The sequence below is a fragment of the Carcharhinus amblyrhynchos genome, chromosome 29 (assembly GCF_965287045.1).
Source record: "Carcharhinus amblyrhynchos chromosome 29, sCarAmb.v2.hapA, whole genome shotgun sequence".
NCBI lineage: Eukaryota > Metazoa > Chordata > Chondrichthyes > Carcharhiniformes > Carcharhinidae > Carcharhinus > Carcharhinus amblyrhynchos.
The window spans coordinates 11,421,736-11,448,404 of record NC_137352.1 but is presented as its reverse complement, the minus strand read 5'-3'; the positions used below and the strand labels follow the sequence as shown (position 1 = coordinate 11,448,404).

Sequence of the window (26,669 nt, the reverse complement as noted above, 5' to 3'; positions counted from 1 at the left end):
AAATGTATACACCAGCAATGAGAATATTATAGAATTATTGGCATGTCACTTCTAAGACTGATATTCCAGTGATACAAGGGGCCCCCTTGTTATTCAGTATGTTGCAGGGCCAAAATAAATCGATTTGCAAATCATGCTGGTCTCCCATATTCTACCCTTCATAGACTTGGGGTCATCCAAAACTGCCCATATTTTAACTAGGACCAAGCCTTGTTCACCTGTCACCTCTGTGCTAGCTGATCTGCATTGACTCTGTCAAGCAGAATAGGATTTACGAGGATGCTACCGGAACTTGATGGTTTGAGTTATAAGGAGAGGTTGGATAGACTGGATCTTCTTTCCCTGGAGCGTAGGAGGCTTAGGGGTGATCTTATAGAGGTCTATAAAATAATGAGGGGCATAGATCAACTAGATAGTCAACATCGGGGAGTCTAAAACTAGAGGGCATAGGTTTAAGATGAGGGGAGATACAAAAGGGTCCAGAGGGGCAATTTTTTCAGAGTGTCTGGAACAAGTTGCCAGAGGTAGTAATGGAGGCAAGTTCAATTTTGTCTCTGGAGTGTGGCAACCAGGGGATTTTCACAGTAACTTCATTGCAGTGTTAATGTCAGCCTACTTGTGACACTAATAAATAAATTTAAACTTATATTGAGTCTTAGCCACGTGCCTATCACCACAACTGTAACACCATATACTTACGCACAAAGTAGAAAGGGAAATTTTCAAAATAATAAACAGCAATGTGACCAGTGTGACCATGGCAGCAACTCCTGAAAGTATTCTCGGAACAGAAACTATGAAGACACCTTCTTTAATATAACTTTTTGTGTCTTGTTATCTGTATTCAGTTTGTAAGGAGCGAGTGATGCGACAGTAATGGTGATTGTAGCAGTTCTTTTAGCCAATTATTTATTGTTATTCATAGAATCATAGAATCCCTACAGTACAGGTGGAGGCCATTCAGTCCATCAAATCTGTACTGACCATGATCTCACCCAGGCCCTATTCCCATCACCCCACATATTTACCCTGCTAATCCCCCGACACTAGGATAATTTAGCACGGCCAATCAACCTAACCCGCACATCTTTGCAATGTGGGAGGAAACTGGAGCACCTGGAGGAAACCCACGCAGACATGGGGGGGATGTGCAAACTCCACACAGACAGTGACCCAATGCCAGAATCGAACCCGAGTCCCTGGCGCTGTGAGGCAGCAGTGCTAACCACTGTGCTGCCCATCACTTCATCCATCACTTTTCCCAAAAAAAAGGTTTCTCGCCCATTCCAACTTCTCCCTAATTGTAAAAAGCTCGTTGAGCCTTGGCTCCCAGGGTAGTTGCTGATGCACTATGCCACTTATATCTAGAATCATAGAGTCCTGACAGTGCAGAAAGAGGCCATTTGGCCCATTGAGCCTGCACTGACAACAATCCCACCCAGGTCCTATCTCCATAACCCCACGTATTTATTTGTTAATCCCCCTGACACTGAGGGGCAATTCAGCATGGCCAATCCACCTAACCCACACAGAAAGAAAAGGAGCTTAAAAGAAGGAACAGAAAATGAGGAGGAAGAGGAACAGAAATGAGGTCAAAGCTAGGACAGGTTTATTTTGAAGATTAATCAAAGCGTGTAGGCAATCAAATTGTGTGTACAATTAAGAGGCCGGATGACAGAATTTATTTTCTTTTTTTGACGGGATATAAATGTTGCTCATTTTTTGCCCATCCCTAATTGCCCCTGGGCGCAGTGTGTTACTGGGCTATTTCAAAGGCAGTTACCACATTGCTGTGGACTCACATATATAGGCAGAGGAATGTTTTGCTGCTACTGTACAGGGCATTGGTGAGGCCACACCTGGAGTATTGTGTACAGTTTTGATGTCCTTATCTGAGGAAGGGATGTCCTTGCTACAGAGGGAGCACAGCGAAGGTTTACCAGGCTGATTCCTGGGATGGCAGGTCTGTCGTATGAAGAGAGATTAAGTTGGTTAGGATTATATTCGCTGGAGTTTAGAAGAGTGAGAAGGGAATCTCAGAGAAACTTGTGAAATTCTAACAGGGTTAGACAGGGTACATTCAGAAAGAACATTTCCAATGGTGGGGAAGTCCAGAACAAGGGGTAAACCTTTTTGAACTGAGGTGAGGAGAAATTTCTTCACTCAGAGGGTGGTGGAATATATGGAATTCACTGCCACAGAATGCAGTTCAGGCCAAATCATGTGTAATTTCAAGTAGAAATTAGATATAGCTCTTGGGGCTAAAGGGATATGGGGGAAAGGGGAGGATCAGGATATTGAAGTTGTTGATCAATCATGTTCGAAATAAGCATGTTTGAAGGGCTGAATGGCCTCCTGCTTCTAGTTTCTACATAGACCAGTCCAGTAAGGCCAGTAGATTTCCTTCCCGAAGGAACATTAGTGAACCAAATAGATCTTTACGACAATCGATGATATTTTCACGGTTGCTGTTACTGAGAGTAGCTTTGGAATTCCAGATATAACTGAATTCAGTTGCTGGGGTCAGATTTGAGTGCCTGTAGCCAGGACACTAACCCAGACTTCTGGATTAATAATCCAGTCTTATCACCACTACACCACCATTTACCCACCCCCCCAAAAATACCATGGTCATCAGCTATTGATTGAATTGATTTATTACTGTCATATGTATTAGTATACAGTGAAAAGTATTGTTTCTCATGAGCTGGTACAAAGCGTAGCGTTGACAGAGTACATAGCGGAGAAGGAAAGGAAAGGATGCAAAATATAGGGATGGCCTAGTGGTATTATCACTAGACTTTTAATCCAGAAACTCAGCTAGTGTTCTGGGTGACCCAGGTTCAAATCCTGCCATGGTAGATGTGGAATTTGAATTGAATGAAAAATATCTGGAACTAAGGATGACCACGAAACCATTGTTGGAAAAATCCATCTGGTTCACTAATGAGAAGGAAATCTGCTGTCCTTACCTGGTCTGGCCTACATGTGACACCGCAGCAATGTGGTTGACTCTCAACTAGGGATGGGCAATAGATGTTGGCCAGCCAGCAAAGTCCATGTCCCACAAATCAATAATTTTTTAAAAATTTACCAATAAGGTGTAGAGAAAGATCAATTTAAAGTGTGATAAGACCATTCAAAAGTCTGATGGCAGCAGGGAAGAAGTTGCTCTTGAGCCAGAAATGTTTCAAAAATCATTATACGTGAGCAGCAATATATAAAGTTAACAAGAATATATGGGTGGCACAGTGGTTAGCACTGCTGCCTCACATTGCCTGGGATCCGAGTTCAATCCCGGCCTCGGGTGATTTATCTGTGTACAGTCTGCACGTTCTCCCCATGTCTGCAGGAGTTTTCCCCGGGTGCTCAGGTTTCCTCCCTCAGTCTAAGGAATGTGTGGGTAACGTGGATTGGCCATGCTAAATTGCCCCTTGGTGTCCCAAAATGTGTAGAATACGGGGATAGGATGGGGAAGAGGGCCTAAGGTACCCTGTCAGAGAGTCATGCAGTCTTGATGGGCTGAATAGCCTCGTCTGCACTATAGGGATTCTATAAAATAAGCTCAAAGATGTAAATTAATTAGAAAATGAAGCTCATAGGAGCCTACAGTGCAGAAGGAGGCCATTCAGCCCATCAAGTCTGTACTGACCACAATCCACCCAGGCCCTATCCCCGTAACCCTAAGTATTTTATCCTAGCTAGTCCCCCTGACACTAAGGGGCAACCCACCTAACCCACACATCTTTCGGTTAGATGAGAATAGTACAAATATTTAATATTAAGAGGGGAAAATCTCATTTAAATGCTCACATATAACAAAACTGATATAAAATTGGAAGAATATACTTAACAAACACATGGATTATAGAGGTGTAAGCCTAACAATCATTTACAACACAGTATTTCGGACAGTGGACAGCTTTCTGTCCTGAATAATCATGAGTTATGAAGTACAAGATTGCCACACCCTGGTGGAAACAGGAATTACAGGAAAATAAAGTACCATTCACTCTTTTTAGTTCAATTTGTTAGTCTCTCTCTCTCCTTTTTTCTTTCTCATCACTGTGTAAATGGGTTGAATTCCCTGTGATAGTAACTTTCAAAACCTGAAACTGGAAAAGGCATGGATTAAAATTGAAAATAAAATCTAAGTAGAACTGGTCGAGAGCTTCACGTTTTAAGGTGTCCAGATCACCGACAACCTATCCTGGTCCCTCCATGCTGACGTTATAGTTAAAAAAGCCTACCAGCACCTCTACATTCTCAGGAGACTAAGGAACTTTAGCATGTCAGCTATGACTCTCATCAACTTTTACAGATGCACCATAGAAAGCATTCTTTCTGGTTGTATCACAGCTTGGTGTGACTCCTGCTCCGTCCAAGACTGCAAGAAACTACAAAGGGTTGTGAACAAAGCCCAGACCATCACGTAAACCAGGCTCCCATCCATTCACTCTGTCTACACTTCCCACTACCTCAGAAAAGCAGCCAGCATAATTAAGGACCCCATGCTCCCTGGAAATTCTCTTTTCTACCTTCTTCCATCAGGAAAAAAATACAGAAGTCTGAGGACATGTACCAATTGACTCAGGAACAGTTTCTTCCCTGCTGCCATCAGCCCTATGAATCGACTAATCGCGCATTAAATTGATCTTTCTGTACACCCTAACTATGACTGTAACACAACATTCTGCACTCTCTCCTTTCCTTCTCTATAGTGTGTTTTGTCTGTATAATGCACAAGAAACAATACTGGATGGATGGGAGGCTGGTTTGTGTGATGGATTGGGCTACATTCATGATCTTTTGTAGTTTTTTGCTGTCTTGGGCAGAGCAGGAGCCCATACCAAGCTGTGTTACGATCAGAAAGAATGCTTTCTATGGTGCACCTCTAAAAGTTGATGGAGTCATAGCTGACGTGCCAAATTTCCTTAGTCTCCTGAGAAAGTAGAGGCATTGGCGGGCTTTCTTAACTATAAGTGTTGGCATGGGGGGAGCCAGGACAGGTTGTTGGTGACCTGGACACCTAAAAACTTGAAGGTCTCGACCGTTTCTACTTCCTCCCCATTGATGTAGACAGGAGCATGTTCTCCTCTATGTCTCCTGAAGTCTACGGTGGTGTCGTCAGCATACTTGAAAATCAAGTTGGAGGGGAATTTGGCTACATAGTCATAAGTGTATAAGGGGGGGCTGAGAACACAGCCTTGTAGGGCACTAATGTTGAAGATGATTGTGGCAGAGTGTTGTTGCCTATCCTTACTGATTGTGGTCTACGGGTTAAGATGTTCAGGATGCACTCACAGAGGGAGGAGCCGAGGCCCAGGCCATGGAGTTTGGAGTGTGATGGGTGTCAAAGGATATTGTGGCTACGCGGGTGATAGTAGCCTTTAAATTTTTAAAGTATTGATTTGTGTACAACATGCTTGAAAACTGGGCAGCTTGATTTTTATTTATTAGGCTACATAGCCACCCATTTACATATAGTAAGTGTTGGATTTCTCCAACATCAATCATACAAGCCATGCGACCCCTACAGTGCAGGAGGCGGCCATTTGGCCCATAAGGTCTGTACCACCCACAATCCCACCTAGGCCCTATTCCCATAACCCCACATATTTACCCTGCTAATCCCCTGACACCATGGTCAATTTAGCATGGCCAATCAACCTAACCTGACATGGAACAGAGACCCAAACCTGTATATGTTTTAAAACTTTATCCTTGTTGCTATTTCTTATTTTTTAAACTGTATTTTTTTTGCTGAACAAAGAAAATTAAAATGACTGATCGTCTATCAGGAAATTATCCCCAGAACAAATAAGTTATTTTAATTTGGGAATGTCACCTCAGTATGCGTGAGGAGTTTCTAAAAGACCACCCGGGACTGTACAGACCCATTTTAAAACGAATTACATGAATTCCATTTGCATTGCATAAGCCAATCTTGCTAGTGGAGTCCACGGGTGAGATTTTACAGCCTCAACCCAAGGTTAATCGACCTTCCGATTTTCCGCTGCTCGGCCGCTCCAATTCCCGTGGCAGGTGGGACGGTAGAATTCCAGCACATGGGTCTGCCGAGACAATGGCTGCCCAAACAGCAGCCCCTCAAACCACATGCACCCCTTTCAACCCACAACACCTGAGATATTATCAGTCTTGAAAACAAAGCCAAAGCTCAGATGTTGGATAACCATCCTTTGCTGAGGTCACAATGGAGAAGTAAGGTCACATCAGCTAATTTACTGGCCTTCCTGAGCTGTACAGCCAATCTAGTAGGTCACATAGACACCAGTTATGTCCACGGTGGATCATCAGCCCAACTAGGCTGACCCTATTGGAAGATATTGTATCATCGCTTACACAGGAATTAGGAGCAGGAGTAGGAAGTACAGCCCATTGCGCCTGCTCCGCCATGGCTGATCTTATCGTGGTCTCAACTCCACTCTCCTGCCTGCTCCCCATACCTCTTTATCACACTTTTCATCAGAAACATATCTATCTCTTTCTTGAATCTGCCCTCACTGCACTCTGGGGCCCTGAATTCCACAAACCTACAACTCTCATAAGTAGTTTCTCCTCATCTCATCTCCTCTCACTCTGTATCTATGACCTCTTGTTCTAGATTCTCCCATAAGGGGGAAGGGTGAAGGAGACATCTGTTCAATGTCCACATTATCAATTCCCTTTAGCGTTTTATGTACCTACAGAACTGACGTTATCTCTGTGAACCTTGAAACATCAATGCCACCTGAAGAAGCAAATCTTACACCAGTCACTAGCCAGCTGACCATTGAAGGTCTACGTGAAAGATTCCCCACTGGGTGCTGACTTTGGAAGCCTGGAACTCGCTTGAACCAATATTCATTTTCTCTTTGGCCCTTGAGCTGTAAACTTCCTTTTCGCTATCCCATCCTTTTGACCACACCATGTATGTGTCCTGACCCTAACCCATTTTTATTTTGAATGGGGGACCATTGCATTTAGTACGGAATTTTGCTTCCACTTCAGATCAAGAGTGAAGAGGTATCAGGAGACAGGAGAGGGATCAGTTCAAACTGCACTGATTTCCTCTTGTAACCTGTCTGTAAAGAGAAGGTATTTTGAATGATTTTTTTTAAATGAGCAGTGGTGTATGTTGTCAACACCTCGGTTTTTTGTGTGTTGCCCAATTTTAGTAATAATCCCACAGCAAACTCCAGTTAGGATTAATTGCAAAGTTTAGTTTGTTTCACATCTTCAAAATCTGTGGAAAGAAGGGTCTGCACGCAAACCAACCTCCCATTCATTGTCTCTGTCTACACTGATGGAAAAGCAGCCAGCGTAATTAAGGACCTCACATACCCCGGACACATTCTCTTCCACCTTCTTCCAACAGGAAAAAGATACAAAAGTCTGAGGTCACTCTCCTTTTCTACGAACGTTATGCTTTGTCTATATAGCACGCAAGAAACAATACTTTTCACTGTATACCAATACACTGACAATAATAAATCAAAATTTCACTCCACATTTGAAAAAGCACAACCTGCTGTACCAGCATGACAGTGTCATTTTCCACCTGGTCATCTTCATTAACCCTCTGCATCAATGTTAAATTGTGAGAGTTTCATGCTGTACCCAGGAATCAAGTGCAAGCCATCCATCTGACTTCTTTTAAACTTCCATGGTAGGATAATATATAAAACGGCTGCTTTAGAATTAGACAGTCGTCTCTGAACCACAACTTCTCAACACACAAGCTATTTAGCCATACAGCTTAGGGACATTCCAGGGTCAATCTCCAATGAGGTTGGAAAAACAGGACTGTAGCTTCCATTAACCACATAGCAGCCATCAGGAGTTAAATTGTTCTTAGATTTGGAGGGGGAAAATGAAGTCAAGCATTACTTTGAGTATTGCAGTAAATGCATATAAGACACAGATAGGTGGCAAAAAAAAGGGGACAATATCCAGCAGATCTTGAATTTGGCAGCACGATAGCAGTGGTTAGCACTACTGCCTCACAACACCAGGGACCCAGCTTGGGTCATTGTGCAAACTGCACACATTCTCCCCATGTCTGCATGGGTTTCCTCCCACACTCCAAAGATGTGAGAGTTAGTTTTATTGATTATGCTAGTCAGGAGTTTACGCCACGTAAGAATTTATTATTCTGCTAAGGAAGGGGAATTTGACAATCTGTTCCTTCCTGGTAATGACAGTCTGCTGCAATATCCTGAGATAACTCGCCCTCGGGGGCAGTCAAAGGATAATTAGAAGGCATTCTCTGTGGTTGCGGAAGCTTACGGATTGACTGGAAATGATGAGCTTTTTTAGAAGCAGCAGAAATTTACACAAGACGTTTGAAATGCAGGAGATGCTTCAACAAAACATACACGGCACAGCTGCGATTCCCTCTGCCCACAGTTCACTAGCTTACTGACACTCACCTATCAACTGTCACAAACGATGGCCATTTAGTGCCCACGGAATGCTGAACTACAAAGGAAACAATATCTGAGAACATAAGGGGGGAAAAAAAAGCAATGAAAACTTGTTGTAACAGTTTATTTATTTCCCATATATACAGATTGCAATTCCTTGCCTGCATTACGCTTCTCTTATATTCAGGGTTCTGATCCATAAGAGTTTACATTTCCAAAACCTTTGATTATTAACAAAATATATACATAGCAACCGAATACACCAAACACTCGGAAGGTTAGACAGCCTTCCAGATGAGATCAAGATCCCGCTCCAAAAGTTCCAGCCTTCTCTGCGATCTCCAAAGCCACTTTCAAATTCTGTTCAAACAGGTCGCACCTGCAGATAAAAGACAGTTCTAAATACAAAATAGATCAAGGGAATTATTTCAAATTCAACTACACCGTTTCAACCAATAACCCACAATTGAGTAAATACTCATGTCATGATCTGGGCGGCACAATAGCACAGTGCTTAGTACTGCTGCCTCTCAGCACCAGGGACCAGGTTCGATTCCTGGTTTGGATCACTGCCTGTGTGGAGTCTGCACGATTTCCTCCAGGTGTTCCTATTTCCTCCCACAGTCCGAAAGACACGTTGGTTAGGTGCACTGGCCATGCTAAATTCTCCCCCAGTGTACCCGAACAGGCTCAGGTACTGAGCTGATGGGGAAGGTTAAAACCAAAGCTGTACTCATGGACAAACCAGTGCAGCAGAACAAGATAGCACTGAGTCGAGGTTGTGATAGTTAATCAGTTTGTTTATTTATTAGTCAAAAGTTGGCTTACATTCACACTGCAATGAAATTAATGTGAAAATCCCCTTATCGCCACAATCTGGCGCTTGTTTGGGTACACAGAGGGAGAATTTAGCACAGCCATTGCACTTAACCAGCACGTCTTTTGGACTGTGGGAGGAAACCGGAGCATCCGGACATGTGGCAGAATGTGCAAACTTCACATAGACAGTGACCCAAGCCAAAATTGAACCTGCTCAGTACCTTATGAAGCTTCCCTCTTGCGGCATCAGTGTCCTTGTTCCACTCTGTGTCACTTAGCTACCTGGAGTAGCCCTTAAATAAATGAACCCGAACAGACGCCGGAGTGTGGCGACTAAGGGATTTTCATAGCAACTTAATTGCAGTGCCAATGTAAGCCTGCTTGTGATTATTAAATAAACTAACTTTGAACACCCTCAATTGATTCTCAGCTATTTCTGACTTGCAGGCATCTCGTAAAGAGATCAGCAAAAAAGAGACAATGTTTAATCCCACCGGTTATCCTGGCAAAGTCTTTTAAATATCCCTCTAAATTGAGAATTTCCCAAAGGGAAGAACTAATGGTATGGAGAAAATTCAAGGTCCTGTATCAATAGATGAGAGGCCTTGTGGTGCAGTGGGTAGTGTCCCTCTCTCTGAGCCAGAAACTTCAGGTTTGTGTCCCAGCCCAGGACATGATGGCCAAGGAAGGTGTGTTCAGAACACGGCCAAATGATCAGCCTTCCAACCATCTAATGGCTGGTGGGAAGAGCAGAGACCTCTTGTCAGCCATGCTTGGTGCGCAGTGGCATCTCTCAAGCTACCAGCCTCTGGTGAATTTGCTGTGCGAGCAGATTAAACTCTGCCTTGTGCACCACCTGGTGCAGGACATGAAACAACATCAATAAAAATTAAACATCCACTTTAAACCTTGTTACTTAGGATGGTGATTCCCAGTTGGCGTTTGTGATGCTCAGTGCAGATGCTGAACTCTTATAGTATTCCAAAAGGGACATTCGAGCCAAAATGTTCTTTCGATAGGTTCTCATGCACAGATTAGATAATACAATGAAGCATCACTGCAGTTTCTTTGTAAATTGAAGTTTATGGAATTCTCCTAATTGTCATATAAACATACAAATGAGGAGGAGTAGGCTACTCTGTCCCTGGAGCCTGCTTCGCCATTCATTATCTAATTTTAATCTGAAGTTCACATTCCCGCCTACCCCAATAACCACTTGCCCTTTGATTAAGGATTTATCTACTTCTGCCTTAAGGATATCCAAAGAAGCTGCCTCAGCCACTTTCTCAACCCACAGCAAAAACAAACCTCAACTGATTTAAATGAGCGACCCCTTATTTTTTAAACTCTGCCCCAGACCATAGGCTCCTTCATCCAAATTGTTGGTATAAATTGTAAAGAGTTGAGGTCCCAGTACACCACTTGTCATATTCTGCCAACCAATGAAGGACCCATTTATGCCTACTCACTGTTTACAGTTCACCAGTCAATCTTATATCCATGCCCCTACATCATGAGTTTCTATTTTCCATAATAACTTTTGACAAGGCACCTGATCAAATGCCTTCTGAAAATCTGAGTAGATCCACCAGTTCCCTGCATTCACAGCACCTGAAACTTATTCAAAAAAAAACATTCCTTTATCTTCATTCAGGTTGCGCCATATCTGGTATCTCTGCACCCGAGGGAGAGCAAGTTCCATTTAGGCTGTCAAAACAACAGGTTGCCCCACCGTCCCAGAAAAGCACAACACCACGAAAATTACAATGACAACATAGACTATAATCATCAAATGAACAAACGTGCCAACCTTTTAAATTCAGTAGCAAATATAGTCTCTACCTATTGAGCACCTGGCATCAGGGCAAGACCCTCCCCAGATCTCTGCTAATTCCACTCAAGTGAGTCGCAGCAAGTCTATGTATAGCAAACGACTGCTCCTCAAAACTTCCCTTCCCTGTGGTAGTGCCCAGCATCTATTTGGCACTTACTCCAAAGCAGCAGGGTTTATTTTCTCAAAGAGATGTGTTAACAGTGGGCAAAGCTAAAAGGCAGAAAATAAGCCCCACTGTCATTAGGAAAGAGAACAGATGGCATGTTAAAGCAGCAATGCAGCAGACAAAGGCAGAGAATCCAACTATTGTTGACACTGTGCTACTTCTGGCTCGGTTTAGTGTAAAATTCATCCCAGAGGTAGTTTTACCTGAAGCTGATGCCTAGTTTATGATCAAACAGCAAGCTGACGAAATACACAGATGTGGGTCCAAATCTACAGATCGGTGGCGAACTGGTGTTTATTTGTTTATAGTTTATAAGTTTGTCACAAATAAAGCTAACATTCACACAGTAACGAAGTTACTGTGAGATTCCCCTAGTCACCATTCTCTGGCACCTGTTTGGATCGATACACCTAACCAGCACATCTTTGGACTGTGGAAGGAAACCCAAGCAGACACTGGGGCAACATACAACCTCCACACAGACAGTGACCCAAGCCAGGAAGCGAACCCGGTTCCCTGGCACTGTGAGGCAGCAATGCTAACCATTGTGCCACTGGTGTCTTTTCCAAGGCACAAAATTTGGACACTACAATTCCTTATTCACACCGAGTTTACAGCTGTACCTGATCGGCATCTCGAGAGAGTAGAATGGATTTTTAAGAGCAAAGTCTGAATAAATTTCATAAATCTTCCGAAGGAGAGAATCGATGCCAGCTTGTCGAGGGTCTGCCAACACGATGAACTTAATTCCTTTAACAGTGAAGAACAAAAAAAAATTAAACACAGAACAAGCAAATCAGAATAACTCACTCTAAAGGGCAACTTCAGCCCATAAGCCATAAATAAGCTACGAGTTCCAAGAACTACTTGATACTCTATTGAGAATCCAGTCAGAATGGAACATGACTGTTATTGATTCTCAACCACATTACACTTCATCACTTTCTACCGCAGAGAGTCACTGAATGCTGCAGCACAAGAGGCCATTTGGCCCATCATACTTGTGCCAACTCTTCAATAGATATATCCATTAATCCCACTCATCTGCTCTTTTCCCATATTCCATTATTTGTTCCCCCAAGTATTTAACCAATTTTGTTTTGAAAGTCCCGATCGAAACTGTGCGTTCCAGCAGCTCACCAAATAAATAAAGCAGAATTTCAAAGCTTAAGAAACGGTTTGTTTTACTTTTCCAAGATATTAAGAACAGATTGTATAGGGGGAGAGAGAGAGACACACACAATGTTGGGGGGAAAATCGAGGACTGGGGACACAGCCTAGCACCAGACCTTTCAGGGATGACATTAGAAAACACTTCCAAACACAAAGAGTGGTAAGAAATTTGGAAGTCTTGTCCACAAACAGCAGTTAACACTTGATCAATTATTAGCTCTAAATCTGAGATTGACAAGGTTTTTGTTAACCAAAATGTATTAAGGAATTTGGGTCAAAGATGAGTATATGAAAATAGGTATGGATGGGTAGCATGGTAGCACAAGGGTTAGCTCTACTGCCTCTCAGCGCCAAGGACCTGGGTTTGATTCCCAGCTTGGGTCACTGTCTGTGGGGAGGGAAGTTTGCACATTCTCCCCATGTCTGTATGGGTTTCTTCCAGGTGCTCTGAAAGATGTGTAGGTTAGATGCATTGGCCATGCTAACTTTTCCCTCAACCAAACAGACGCCAGAGCGTGGCGACAAGGGGATTTTCACTGTAACTTCATTGGTGTTAATGTAACCCTATTTGTGACACTAATAGAGAACTTTCATTGAATGGCAAACAGACTTGAGACTAAATGACCTTCTACCTGTTGACATGTAGTGTATATATCCTCCTGGTGTCTATCAATTATCTTCGAACAATCTCCTCCGGTTTGATCACCAAAAAGCAACTTCTCCTTATTTACTCTCACCAAAACTATTTCTGATTTCAAACATCTCTGTCCCATCATCAACAAAACTCTTCTCGACAACAGAACCACATTATCTTTACCATGGAGACAGGGGGCATTGGTGAAATAATCTGAAGAAATGGCAGGCTATGATTCACCTGTTAGTGTTTGAAAACAATGCAATTTGAAGGCGTCTGTTTCTAGAACTTCAATCCCAGAACTTCCAGGCTCTGGTGATAACTGGGATCCAATTGCAAACAGCCTGAGAACATAAACAAAACTTTATTAGGGTACAGTAAAATATCCTTCACAAAGCCCAGACATAAAGCGAGGCCATTAATTCCATGTCTTACTACAATCAATCACCCAGGATAGAATTTGTAAAGGATGTGCTTTTTTGCTGTACTTGAATTCACTAAGCATGAATTGACTGCTTTGTCGATTTTTCACTCAGTACATTGCAGAGCGGACTTCAGAAGTTTGTTACCGATGCAAGAATCTGCAGAGAGGGTTGTTTCTAAAAAGGGGATGTGGCTTTGCTGCACTTCACCTGTGGAAGTTGGTTGTTTGGCTTGTGTTAAACTGTTTTGTTGGAGTTTGAGCAGGTGGCAACTATTAAAGTGGACTTCTACCGTGAGGTGTGGTGCTGTCCATTTTACTGTGGTAACACAAGGAAACTTTGAAACTACAACTAGAGGTTACGGAGTGAGTGAGTACCGCTATAACCCTCTGATTATCACATATTCTCGGGAGTTCCTGTTCAACACTGGGGGACAAGACATACACTCCTAATAACAACACTGCCCCTGCCTGAACATTGTCATGAAAAACTAAACGGCGAAAGAAAATTTAAGATTAAGATTAAGAGGCACGAGGAGGAGGAGTCAGGAACAGATTATGGAGGCTCATCCCGGTACCAAAGGAAAACCAGGCAGAGAACCTTAATGAGTATCATCCGGTAGCTCTGATATCCTTCATTGTGAAGTGTTTTAAAAGGTTAGTCATGGCATGAATCAATTCCAGCCTCCCAAATTGCCTCGATTCACTAGTTTGCCTACCACCGCAACAGGTCCACAGCAGAAACCATCTCCCTGACCCTGCACTCAACCCTGGAACGCCTAGATAACAAAGACATCTACGTCAGCCTTCTATTTATCAACTACAGCTCAGACTTCAACATCATTATTCCTACAAAACTCATCTCCAGACTCCAAGAGGCTCAGCTCCTGCCTCTGCAACTGGATCCTGAACTTCCTAACCCACAGATTGCAATCACTAAGAATAGTGAACAACACCTCCTCCACTATCATCCTCAACACCAGTGCTCCACAAGGCTCTGTCTGCAGCCCCTAACTATACTCCTTATACACCTATGACCGTGTGGCCAGATTCCCCTCCAACTCGATTTTTAAGTTTGATGACACCAACATAATGGGTCGGATCGCGAACAATGACGATATGGAGTACGGGAAAGAGATAGAGAATCTGGTGAACTGGCGTGACCGACAATAATCTCCCTCAATGTCGACAAAATGAAGGATACAGTCATCAACTTCAGGAGCGTAGTGGAGAACATAGTTAAGAAAGTCCACCAATGCCTCTACTTTCTCAGAAGACTAAGGAAATTTGGCACATCTGCTACAACTCTCACCAACTTCTACAGATGCACCATTGAAAGCATTCTTTCCAGCTGTATCACAGCTTGGTATTGCTCCTGCTCTGTCCAAAACTGCAATTAACTATAAAGGATCGTGAACGAAGCCCAGTCCATCACTCGAACCAGCCTCCCATCCACTGACACTGTCTACACTTCCCACTGCCTCTGAAAATCAGCCAGCATAATTAAGGACCCCACGTCTGGACATTCTCTCTTCCACCTTCTTCCATCAGGAAAAAGATAAAAAGTTCTGAGTACACGTGCCAACCGACTCAAGAACAGCTTCTTCCCTGCTGCTGTCAGACTTGTGAAAGGACCTACCTCGCATTAAGCTGATCTTTACACTCTAGCTATGACTGTACACTACATTCTGCACTCTCTGCTTTACTTATCCATGAATGGTATACTTTGTCTGTATAGCATGCAAGAAACAATATTTTTCACTGTATGTAAAATGTGACAATAATAAATCAAATCAAAGACACCTACTTCCAGTGATTATTGTGTCAAATTTGCTGTCATTAAACAAGAGGGTTGGATAAACTTGCAGCAAAAGTTAAATTTGAAGAGGATTATAAACTGAGTAATTTCATTTGCTTCACGGAGACACAGCTCCATAAGGACAGTAGTAATGTTGACATCAAGGGTTACGCTCTTATTAGAGCGGACTGAGATAAAGCAACACCACAGAAATCACTTGGCAGTGGGCTGGATTGAAGATGGCTGGACAACGCAATTTCAGGTACATGAACCAAGTGTGTACCAGAGACAAAAGAGCCTCATTGTATCATTCGGATTCTTTTATTTACCATGCAAATTTGGTCAAATAGCTTATTCCGGTTTACATGCCTGCACCAAACAATAAAGAAGCTGCTGAAAGGATTGTGAATAGTTTTAAATTTGTGCTTTCATCATCAGTCAGTGTTTATACTTGGGGATTTCAGTACTTTTTGCCTCTTGGCATACCTTTCCCCTCTGCAGCAGCGTGTCACCTGTCCCACTCATTCAACTCACATTCCGGATTCATGCTAAGGCAATAGAGGGAAATGTACAAGGCAGTGTGCAGACCGCTTCTTGGGAAGTTGGATCATAAAGTTATACATATCCCACCAACGTACAGACACTGCGTGAAACGTGAAAGACCTATCCTGAACAAAGGAGGTATGGACAAAGGCAAGCAGGGCATGGTGGCACAGTGGTCAGCGCCGCTGCCTCAGAGCACCAAAGACTCGGGCTCGATTCCCAGCTTGGGTCACCGTCTGTGTGGAATTTGTACATTCTTCCCTTGTCTGCCTGAGTTTCTTCTGGGTGCTCCAGTTTTCTCCCACAGTCCACAGATGTGCTGATTAGGGGGACTGGCCATGTTAAAATGCCCCTTAGTGTCAGGGGAGTAGCTAGGGTAAATGTATGGGGTTATGCGGATAGGGCCTGGGTGGGATTGTGGTCAGTACAGACTCGATCGGCCAAATAGCCTCCTTCTGCACTGAAGAGTTTCCATGATTCTATGGAGGAGGGAGAAGCTGATGGACTGTTTTGATGTCTCTGACTGGCAAGCGTTTTTGATTGGCGTGGTGATCCATATGGGTTGACAGATATTTCAGCATTATACATCTAGTTTTCTTTGGACACAAAGCAGTTAAAGTATTTCCAAACAATAAACCTTGGATGCCAAGGGATTTTTTTTAAAAAATCTCTGCACGAGAAGAAGTTGACATTTCTTAAAGGTGAAACTGATATTGTCAAGGACAGTAAAGGAATTAAAGGATTTGGCGCACAGGCAGGCAAGTGGAGCCGAGTCCATGAAAAGATCATAATTTTATTGAATGGCGGAGCAGGCTCAAGGGGCCAGATGGACTACTCCTGCTCCTAGTCCCTATGGAAAAAAGCAAAAAGAATTCAAATCCAAAATGAGAAAAGCAACAATTGAATTCAAAAATAGAGTACAGGCAATCCAGGCAGGCATGGGGAGAGCTTAACACAATGATGGGCAGGCAAAAGTAAAAACAGAATGTGGCTGTGCAGTGTTCTACTTTTATTAATGATCTTAATCAATTTTATGTAAGATTTGATGTGGTTGAGTTTAGAAGTGAACGTAGCAAGATGTGTGATTGATAACTGCGCAGTTATCACAGAATGAGGTTGCATCAGTTATTTCCCATATTCAAACCATGTAAAGCTCCTGATCCTGGTGGACTATGGGGTAGAGTACTAAAAGAACATGCTCAACAGCTTAAAGGGATATTTACAATACTCATTTCAATTTTTATTGGATATATGCACTGTTTCACATACTTGGAAAGCATCAACCTCATATCTGTGCCTAAGGGGCCAGGGGCCAAATCACAATGATTTTAGAGAAGTGACTCTCATCTCCTTATTGGCTAACTGTACAAACAGTACTCAATTCGCCTGTATCAGATTATCTCGATCCCCTTCGGCAGGACGATGGCAGAGTGGTTAGCATTGCTGCCAGGGACTTCAAGTTACTGTCTGAGTTAAGACTGCATGTTCTCCTACTGTCTGTGTGGGTTTTCTCTGGGTCCTCTGGTTTCCTCCCACACTCCAAAGATGTGCAGGTTAGGCCGATTCTCCATGCTAAATTGCCCCTTAGTGTCAGGGGGGTTATAAATACGAGGGGTTATGAAGATAGGGACTAGGTGTGATTGTTGCCAGTGCAAGCTTGATGGGCCGAATGGCCTCCTTCTGAACAATAGGGATTCTACGAAAGGGGAACTGAGGATGTTACCCTTTCTCTAGTGGGCCTCATAACTGGTCAGCATTCAACACAATGCAAATTCACATCCTGTTACAAAAGGTTGCTTATTTTAAAATGTGAATGGAGGCCTAGTCCATTGGACCACTTTCAGCATGTTTGTACGTATGGCTTTTTAATCTGACCAACAGATTATAAACACAGGTGCTCCTCAGGGCTGTGTTGTTATTTTCTAGATACACCAACAAGATGAGAATCAAGGGAACTAATACTTATTTATTTAAGGATGCAAATGATGTGACTTTGGTGGGTCTATTTTTAAAGAGATGACAACTGAAGGAAATTACTTTGAACGTGCTGCCACCCTTCAGATATGCTGTCAATCGAGAGCTCTGATTTTATCTACATTGATCTGCAAAGATCTGTTTTTATATCACAATGGCCTGCATATGTGCAAACCTCTGTATTTTATGACCAACTGGTAGAGATTGTACAGCGTTTCAAGCATCTTGTAACACATTTAGACCAGAAGCTAAGCTTCTCAGAGAATACCAAATGTTCTTGTGAAAAGGCTAGCCAGCATCTGCTTTTAATTAGTAAACTAAAAGGGTTTGGAGTGAGTCAAGATATTTTAGAGAGGGTGTACAAAAGTCAACATGACATTCTGGTTCAGTGATCAGAGCATGAAATGCAAAAAAGTAAGCAGGCCTGGATTGTCAACACTGCAGGTGAAATCATTGGCAGAGGGCAGACAAAGCCCAATAACCTACTTAACAACTCAGTTAAGAGGAAAGCTCAGGTCATTGTTGGGGATCCCTCTCTTTTTATAATATTTATATCATCAATTTGAAAGCCTCTCTTCAGGCACACACCTTAGAATACTTATTGTCAGAAAAAAAATCTGTTCAAAAGATCTTCTGTTCTCAATAATCTAACATAAACTCAACCTGCTGTTTTTATTAGGGGAATTTCACTGAAGTGTTAATGTAAGCCTTGTGACTAATAAATACACTTTAGCTTTATTAATCCAACTGTAAGTGCTTTAATGGCAGAATGCAATGTAGTATAGATACATTTGCCTATAACATGTGTGAATGTAGGTATCATGGATGTATGTTTTATATATATGCATAAATATAGTGTACATGAACCATTCTGTTTTTAAACTAATAACTGTATCCAATGTCATACCAGAGGTGAAGACAATAACAAATTTCCACTTTTGCGCAGACAATATTCTATCTGCATCAGCAGTGTTAACTAGAGTATTGCTACATTAAAAAAGTTCAGATAAAATGCTAGGAGCTGACATGTCTTTTCAGAAGCTGGACTAACAGATCAATATTTCAAGCAGAGATCCTGTGTTGCCTCTAATAAAGTTTCTCTATCTGAAACATTAATCAATTTTCTGATGCTGAAATGCAAGTTGTGCATTTTCATTATGGTCCATCTTTGTTTATTTCAGCAAGTGCAGGTTTTCCCCTTTTAGCTCTAATCCTGACAGTTAGATGTTTTTTCCACCAGGGCTACCTTGTGAACATGAGTATCTGCCTGGTCCAATAGCTATGCTGTGGAGATGCCGGTGTTGGACTGGGGTAAACACAGCAAGAAGTCTCACAAAACCAGGTTAAAGTCCAACAGGTTCATATGGTAACAAATGCCACAAACTTTCAGAGCGCTGCTCCTTGTCAGGCCATCCTCATGAGTGCAGAATTTGCTATCAGTCTCTGCTCAGCGACTCTGCGCTGTCGTGTGTTGTGAAGGCCACCTTGGAGAACGCTTACCCGAAGATCTTCTAGGCTTTTTGAAGATCTTGACACACGAGGACGGCCTCAGCTGGAATCCTGGGCTCATGTCACATTATCTGTAACCCCTACGACTTGCAAAATGTCACTAACTGTCCTGTCTGGAGACGATACACATTTCTTTAACCAGTGCTTAAAGCTCTCTCCACTCACACTGTCTTTACCTTTGAAGAGTTGATTAGCTGTAAAGACTCGCATTCCAATCGTTATTCACGTAAATTGAGTTTGTGCCTTTATGAGTTCTGATCGCAAACAGAGCATAAGTGATGAAGGAGCAGCGCTCTGAAAGCTAGTGGCGTCTGCTACCAAATAAACTTGGTGGGCTTTAAATGTGGTGTTGTGAGACTTCTTACTGCCGATATCTAGGCGCGCGCGCGCGTGCGGGGGGGATCAAGCAGCGTAATTGCCTTCTGTAGCCAACCAACAGGACACACCAGGGAGAAAGTGGGTTACCTTTCCTTTCAGTTTCTATTCTTTTTGCATGCGTGTGTGTTGCCTCCGCTCTCTAAACAGTTCAGGTCAAGATTTGAACAGACCTGTTTTGTTAAACTCACACCTTTCCTCATTCTGAGGACAGCGTAATAGTGCACTAATTTCCAGCACAATCTCTATCTGTGCACTTAACATTGAGGAATGTACAGAGACATCCAGCATGTCAGTGATGGGTGCATTATCCATAAAAGCTTTATGGAGATCAATGTAATGATTAGATTAAATGACTTTCTTGACTATATTGGCCTTTCTCACAAGTTACTCTGGACTTGAGACAATAGTAACATTCAATTAGCAGTCACCTGCTAGTGAGATGATGTGAGCTCAAGCTGATAAAAGTTAGCATTAGTACCAGCTGACTTCATTCTTTGCGTGGCAGTTTAATAAAGACAGCTCTGAGTCTTTCTAGAAAGTAGTTCTCTCCGTCAGTGCTGCTACACAGCATACAAGATATACTTGAGGCTGTCTGGGAAGAGCCTGGCCTTCTTACATGGCACATCCGAGTGATATTAAACCCAAATCCTCACCTCACAGAGCAGTACAATACTGCACATTCATTTCTGGTTGAACGTTTGAGGCCCAGTAACAGACACTAGCCCTTGGTGTAAAAATCAAGGCTTGCAGTCCAGTGCATAGCGGAGGAAGTATTAACACTTCTAGTGACATTGGTCTTCAGATAAGACCTTTAACAAAAGGTCATAAATATTATGGACATAAAGGCTTTAAATAGAAAACTGGGATACATGCACTGCATATTTAAAGGACAAAATAGCCTTCTTCATTCAAACCTATGATCCAAAAGGGTCCCTAGTTCAGTGTTTGGAAAGTTTAGAATTATTTGAACCCAGAGACTAATTTTACAGGGAAAAAATTCAGCAAGATAGTATTAGATAAACCAGCAGAGTAACACGAAAGTACACCCACAACGTTCATTCCTTCACATATACTGTATCCAAAGGCTGGTCCATGGCTCATTGATTTTAGATGCTTCATCCTAAACCATTTACCCGGCAGCTTTTTTCAGTGATGGCTTGCTATTGCCTTCCACCGTCAAGGGCAGAGAGAGGAGGCTACATCAGCCAGAATGGGAATTAAACCCAGGCTGTTGGCATCACACTGATCCACTTGCCAGCCAGCTGAGCTAACTGACATCCATCGCCCAAGTGAAACATGCCATATTTCTGAACTTCATTATTTTTTTCCATTCCAAAACTTACGAGTGAAACATGGAGGCCAGCATTAATTTCTCATTCGATGTCAAACGAGGACGTCCAAAGCGAATTGCCAAAGGATAATTGAAAGCGGTATTCAGATACTCCAGCACATCCCTGTTATCATTCAAATACCTTCCATTGACATCAATCCCATTAATTGAAAGCACAGCATATCCAACTAGGGAACAAAAAAAAATAAAATTCAAACACCAGAGTAACAATATTCAAAGCTTGCATACACATGCGTCATGGTTCAAACTACCATTGTCAGTAAAACATTTTAAATTCAACAGTCAAAAGTTTTCTTTAAAAGTTTATTTATTAGTGTCACAAGTAGGCTTACATTAACACTGCAATGAAGTTACTGTGAAAATCCCCTAGTCACCACACTCCAGCACCTGTTCGGGTTCACTGAGGGAAAATTTAACATGGTCAATGCACCTAACCAGCACGACTTTCAGACTGTGGAAGGAAACTGGAACACCCAGAGGAAACCCATGCGGACACGTGGGGAGAAAGTACTTTTAAGAATAATTGAGAGTTTCTGGTATGAACACAGACAAAGTCTACACTGTTAAACTGCTAAATTTGGATTGTGTTTAAATTCAGGACCCCTCTTGGCATCGAAGAATGTTCAATACATAGAAGAATTGAAAAGAAACAGAGCTCTAGCTCTTAGAGCTGGGACAAGTGGAAGGGAAAAAAAACCAAACATGATCTACATAGCACCTTTATATTCCTAACATTTCAAAGCATTTCATAGCTTAAAAGTTAACACTTAAGTATACTCACTATTGTTCCACAAGCTGGTGACATTTTACGTTAAGGTGCTTGTAAATGCGGTGTTTTTTGTAGCAGTGTACAGCACAAGATCCCGTAAACCAGCGATGAAATAGAGGTTTTAAAAAATTTGAACATAATTTTGGTTGAGGTTTCAATGCTGGCAAGGACACTGAGTGAGCTCCTAATGGATGTGGAGATGCCGGCGTTGGACTGGGGTAAAACAGAAAGAAATCCCACAACACCAATTTAAACTACCCAGCCTTCAGGAGAACAATGACCACGACACCACACAATCCTGCTACAGCACCCTCTATGACGTGCCGGATCATCAATACAGATGCCACCATCTCACATGAGAACACCATCCACCAGGTACATGGTACATACTCTTGCAACTTGGCCAACGTTGTCAACCTGATACGCTGCAGGAAAGGATGTCCTGAGGCTTGGTACATTGGGGGGGGGGAACCATGCAGACGTTACGACAACGGATGAATGAACACCGCTCGACAATCGCCATGCAAGACTGTTCTCTTCGTGTTGGGGAACACATCAGCGGTCGTGGGCATTTGGCCTCTGATCTTTGGGTAAGCATTCTCCAAGGCAGCCTTCACAATACACGACAGCGCAGAGTCGCTGAGCAGAAACTGATAGCCAAGTTCCGCACACGTGAGAATGGCCTCAACCGGGATCTTGGGTTCATGTCACACTATCTGTAGCCCCCACAACTTGCCTGTTCTTGCAAAATCTCACTAACTTTCCTGCCTGGAAACAATACAGATCTCCTTAACCTGTGCTTAAAGCTCTCTCCCCTCACACTGTCTGTACCTTTATGAATTGATTAGCTGTAAAGACTCACATTCCAATCATTATGCATGTAAATTGAGTTTGTCTCTGTGTCCTTTTTATGATCAGAACTCCCAGCCACCTGATGAAGGGACTCGTTGTCCCAAAAGCTTGCGGCTTTTGCTACAAATAAACCTGTTTGGACTTTAAACTGCTGTTGTGGGATTTCTTTCTTTTTGAGCTCCTAATGGAAGGTGACATTTTACAGGCTCATCTGAGCAAGCAGAGCCCAGCATAAGAGCTTACCAGAAAGCCAGTCGCTCTAAAACACTTCAGTCCCTTGATGCTACATTGAGGCATTAGCCTAGATTATGTGATCCAGTCCCAACCTAAACCTACAACCTTCAGATTCAAAAGGCAAGTGTGCTACTTCCTGAGCTAGCCAAAAGATCTTATATAATATTTAGCACAATTATGGAAAAGTAGATCATGAGGAGCCGAGGTAGGGTAGACAGGGATGCACCGTTTCTCCTAACAGAGGCCAATTACTAAGGGGCATAGATTAAAATGCTTGGTAGAAGGATTAGAGGGAGCATCTTCTTCACTCAGAGGGTGGAAGGTATTTGAACACAGAACAGTACAGGAACAGGCCCTATAAGCTTGTGCCGATCATGACGTCCTAAACTGAAAAGACCTTCTGTCCTTATTCAGTACATATCACTCTATTTCCTCCCTGTTCATGTAACCATCCAGATGCCTCTTAAAATGTTGCAAATTTGCCTGCTTCTACCAACTCCTCTGGCAGCATGTTCCGGGCACCCACCACACTGCGTGAAAAACTTCCCTACACATCTCCCTTAAATTTTCTCCTTCTCACCTTGAATCTACGCCCCCTTGTAATTGACACTTTTACCCTGGGAATAAGCCTCTGACTATCCACCCTGTCTACGCCTCAATTTTATAGACCTCCATCAGGTCTCCCCTCAGTCTCCATCTTTCCTTACTTCTGTGGTAATGAGTTCTAAAGATTCACTACCCTCTGGTTGAAGAAATTCCTCCTCATCTCAGTTTTAAAAGAAGCATTCCTTCACTCTGAGGTTGTGCCCTTGAGTTCTCATTTCTTCCACTAATGAGAACATCCTCCTCACAGCCACTCTAAGTAGGCCTCTCAGTATTCTGCAAGTTTCAATTAGCTCCCCCTCATCCTTCTAAACGCCATTGAGTATTGGCTTAGACGCTTCAAGTTACAAAACTTTCAATCATGGGATCATTCTTGTGAATCTCCTCTGGACCGTCGCCAAGGCCAGCACATCCTTCATTAGGTACAGAGCCCAAAACGACTCACAAAACTCCAAATGGGGGTGGACCAGTGCCGTATACAGCCTCAGCAGTACATCCCTGCTCTCGTATTCCAGCCCTCTAGAAACGAATGCTAACATTGAATTTGCCTTCCTAACTGTCAACTGAACCTGCATATTAACGTTCAGAGAATTCAGAACCAGGACTTCCAAGTCCCTTTGTGTTTCAAATTCCCAAAGCATTTCCCCAAATAGAAAACAGTCAACTGATCTCTCTACCTTTCCTGCCATATTGAATGAATTTTGCACATTTACAACCAGGTCCCTCTGTTCCTGCACCCCTTAAGAACTGTGCCCCTAATTTTACTTTGTCAAATGTGAATGATTTAAGAGTAAGCTAGTAGAATTAGGTAATGGAAAAAAGAAAACTAATGAAATACACTGGACGATTAAAGTGCCTGACTGAGTATTAGCTACAAATGTTACTTAAAGCCATTGTCTGGGCCAGGCCCAGGCTTTCAGGGACCTTTCCTAAGAGCAGTGGCCGCCAGCCGCGCCCGATTCCCGTGCCTGCCCTCACCTTTGATACCGTCCCTCTGACCGAAAGACACCACAACCCGCTCGTCGTACACCTTCAGCACCAGATCGAGCGGGTAGCTGAAGGTCTTCTCCACATCAGTGCGAGGTGAATAGTTGTCATACTGGTAAACCAAGCCGCCAGCTTTATTCACCACATAAACGCTATAAACCACCATGGCTGCACCACCTGGGGGAACCGTGGGAAATGTAGTCCCGTTCCCCTTCCTGCGGCTGCGCAGTGAAGCGCCTACAGGTCCCAGGAGACACTGCGTCAGGAATGGGAACGCCGGGAAATGTAGTCCCTTTCCCCTTTATATGCCTGCGCAGTGAAGCGCCTACACCTCCCAAGGGGCACCGCGCTGAGCGACGGAATGTTGGGATATGTAGTCTTCTCGCTGTTGTGCATCAACAATGAACCAGTTGAAAATTGGGTGGCACGGTAGCACAGTGGTTAGCACTGCTGCTTCACAGATCTAGGGACCTGGGTTTGACCTGACTTAGCTCACTGTCTGTGTGGAGTTTGCATATTCTCCTTGTGTCTGTGTGGGTTTCCTCCCGGTGTTCTGGTTTCCACCCACTGTCCAAAGATGTGCGGGACACAAAGGGACTTGGGAGTCCTGGTTCTGAATTCTCTGAACGTTAATATGCAGGTTCAGTTGGCAGTTAGGAAGGCGAATTCAATGTTAGCATTCATTTCTAGAGGCCTAGAATACGAGAGCAGGGATGTACTGCTGAGGCTGTATAAGGCACTGGTCCACCCCCATATGGGGTTTTGTGATGTGCAGGTTAGGTTGATTGGCCATGCTTAAAAATTGCCCCTTAGAGTCCTGAGATGTGTAGGTTAGAGGGATTAGCAAGTAAATGGAAGTCGTGTCTGACAAACTTACTGGAGTTCTATGAGGATGTGTCTAGGGCAGTGGATAGAGGAGAGCCGGTGGATGTGGTCTTTCTGGATTTTCAGAAGGCGTTTGACAAGGTACCTCACAAGAGGTTATTGCAGAAGGTCAGGGGACATGGAGTTGGGGGTAGGGTGTTAGCGTGGATAGAGGATTGGTTGTCAAATAGGAGGCAGAGAGTGGGGGTCAATGGGTGCTATTCGGATTGGCGGTTGGTGACTAGTGGGGTGCCCCAAGGGTCGGTGCTGGGGCCTCAGCTATTTACCATTTATATAGATGATCTGGAGGAGGGAACCGAGTGCAGGGTGTCGAAATTTGCTGATGACACCAAGATTGGGGGAAAGGCAAATTGTGCGGAGGGTGTGGAGAGTCTGCAGAAGGATCTAGATAGGCTGGGCGAATGGGCCAGGAAATGGCAAATGGAATTTAATGTTGGCAAGTGTGAGGTGGTCCACTTTGGTAGGAAGAATGGTAGGAAGGACTATTACTTACGTGGCGAAAAACTGTAGCAGGCGACGGTGCAGAGGGACCTCGGGGTCCTTGTGCATGAGTCGCAAAAACCCAGCTTGCAGGTGCAGCAGGTGGTCAGGAAGGCGAATGGGATGCTGGCCTTCATAGCGAGGGGGATTGAATATAAAAGTAGGGAGGTCTTGCTGCAGCTGTATAGGGCATTGGTGAGGCCGCAGCTGGAGTACTGTGTGCAGTTTTGGGCGCCGCACCTGCGCAAGGATATTTTGGCCCTGGAGGGAGTGCAGACGAGGTTTACTAGGCTGATACCGGAGTTGAGGGGATTGAGCTATGAGGAGAGGCTGAATAAACTAGGCTTGTACTCGTTAGAGTTTAGAAGAATGAGGGGAGATCTCATTGAGACGTATAAGATGATGAATGGGATGGATAGGATAGAGGTGGAGAGACTCTTCCCGCTCAAAAAAGACAGTAGGACTAGGGGGCACAGCCTCAAGATAAAGGGGAGGCGGTTTAGAACGGAGTTGAGGAGGAACTTCTTCACTCAAAGGGTGGTGAATCTCTGGAATTCTCTGCCCGTTGAAGTGGTGGAGGCTGCCTCGCTAAATATTTTTAAGAAGCGGGTTGATGGGTTCTTGATAAGAGAGGGGATTAAGGGTTATGGGGAGAGGGCGGGAAAGTGGAACTGAGCCACAACAGATCAGCCATGATCTTATTGAATGGCGGGGCAGGCTCGAAGGGCTAGATAGCCTACTTCTGCTCCTATTTCTTATGTTCTTATTACTTATATGTAATATAGGGGTAGGGCTGGGTAGGATTGTGGTTGGTGCAGACTCGATGGGCCAAA

General features: G+C 43.4%; 1 protein-coding gene across 1 annotated transcript; it reads right to left on the bottom strand.

Annotated features, from left to right (window-relative positions):
* Positions 1-8,536: 8,536 nt before the first annotated feature.
* Positions 8,537-24,656, bottom strand: trappc4 (trafficking protein particle complex subunit 4). Its single transcript, XM_080214612.1, has 5 exons — positions 24,463-24,656; positions 21,019-21,193; positions 13,293-13,396; positions 11,869-11,995; positions 8,537-8,805 (listed from the first exon to the last, which is right to left on the bottom strand). The coding sequence occupies exons 1-5, from the start codon at positions 24,635-24,637 to the stop codon at positions 8,727-8,729; spliced, it is 660 nt and encodes a 219-aa protein (XP_080070738.1). The 5' UTR covers positions 24,638-24,656; the 3' UTR covers positions 8,537-8,726.
* Positions 24,657-26,669: the final 2,013 nt, after the last annotated feature.

Bases quoted from the DNA above. Each gene is read 5' to 3' on its own strand.
- trappc4 (XM_080214612.1), bottom strand. From the start codon at position 24,637: ATGGTGGTTTATAGCGTTTATGTGGTGAATAAAGCTGGCGGCTTGGTT. The intron at 21,194-24,462 runs GTGAGGGCAGGC...TTTGTTCCCTAG, and splicing joins TCAGAGGGACGGTATCAAAG to TTGGATATGCTGTGCTTTCA. The intron at 8,806-11,868 runs GTACAGCTGTAA...TTTTATCTGCAG, and splicing joins TCTCTCGAGATGCCGATCAG to GTGCGACCTGTTTGAACAGA.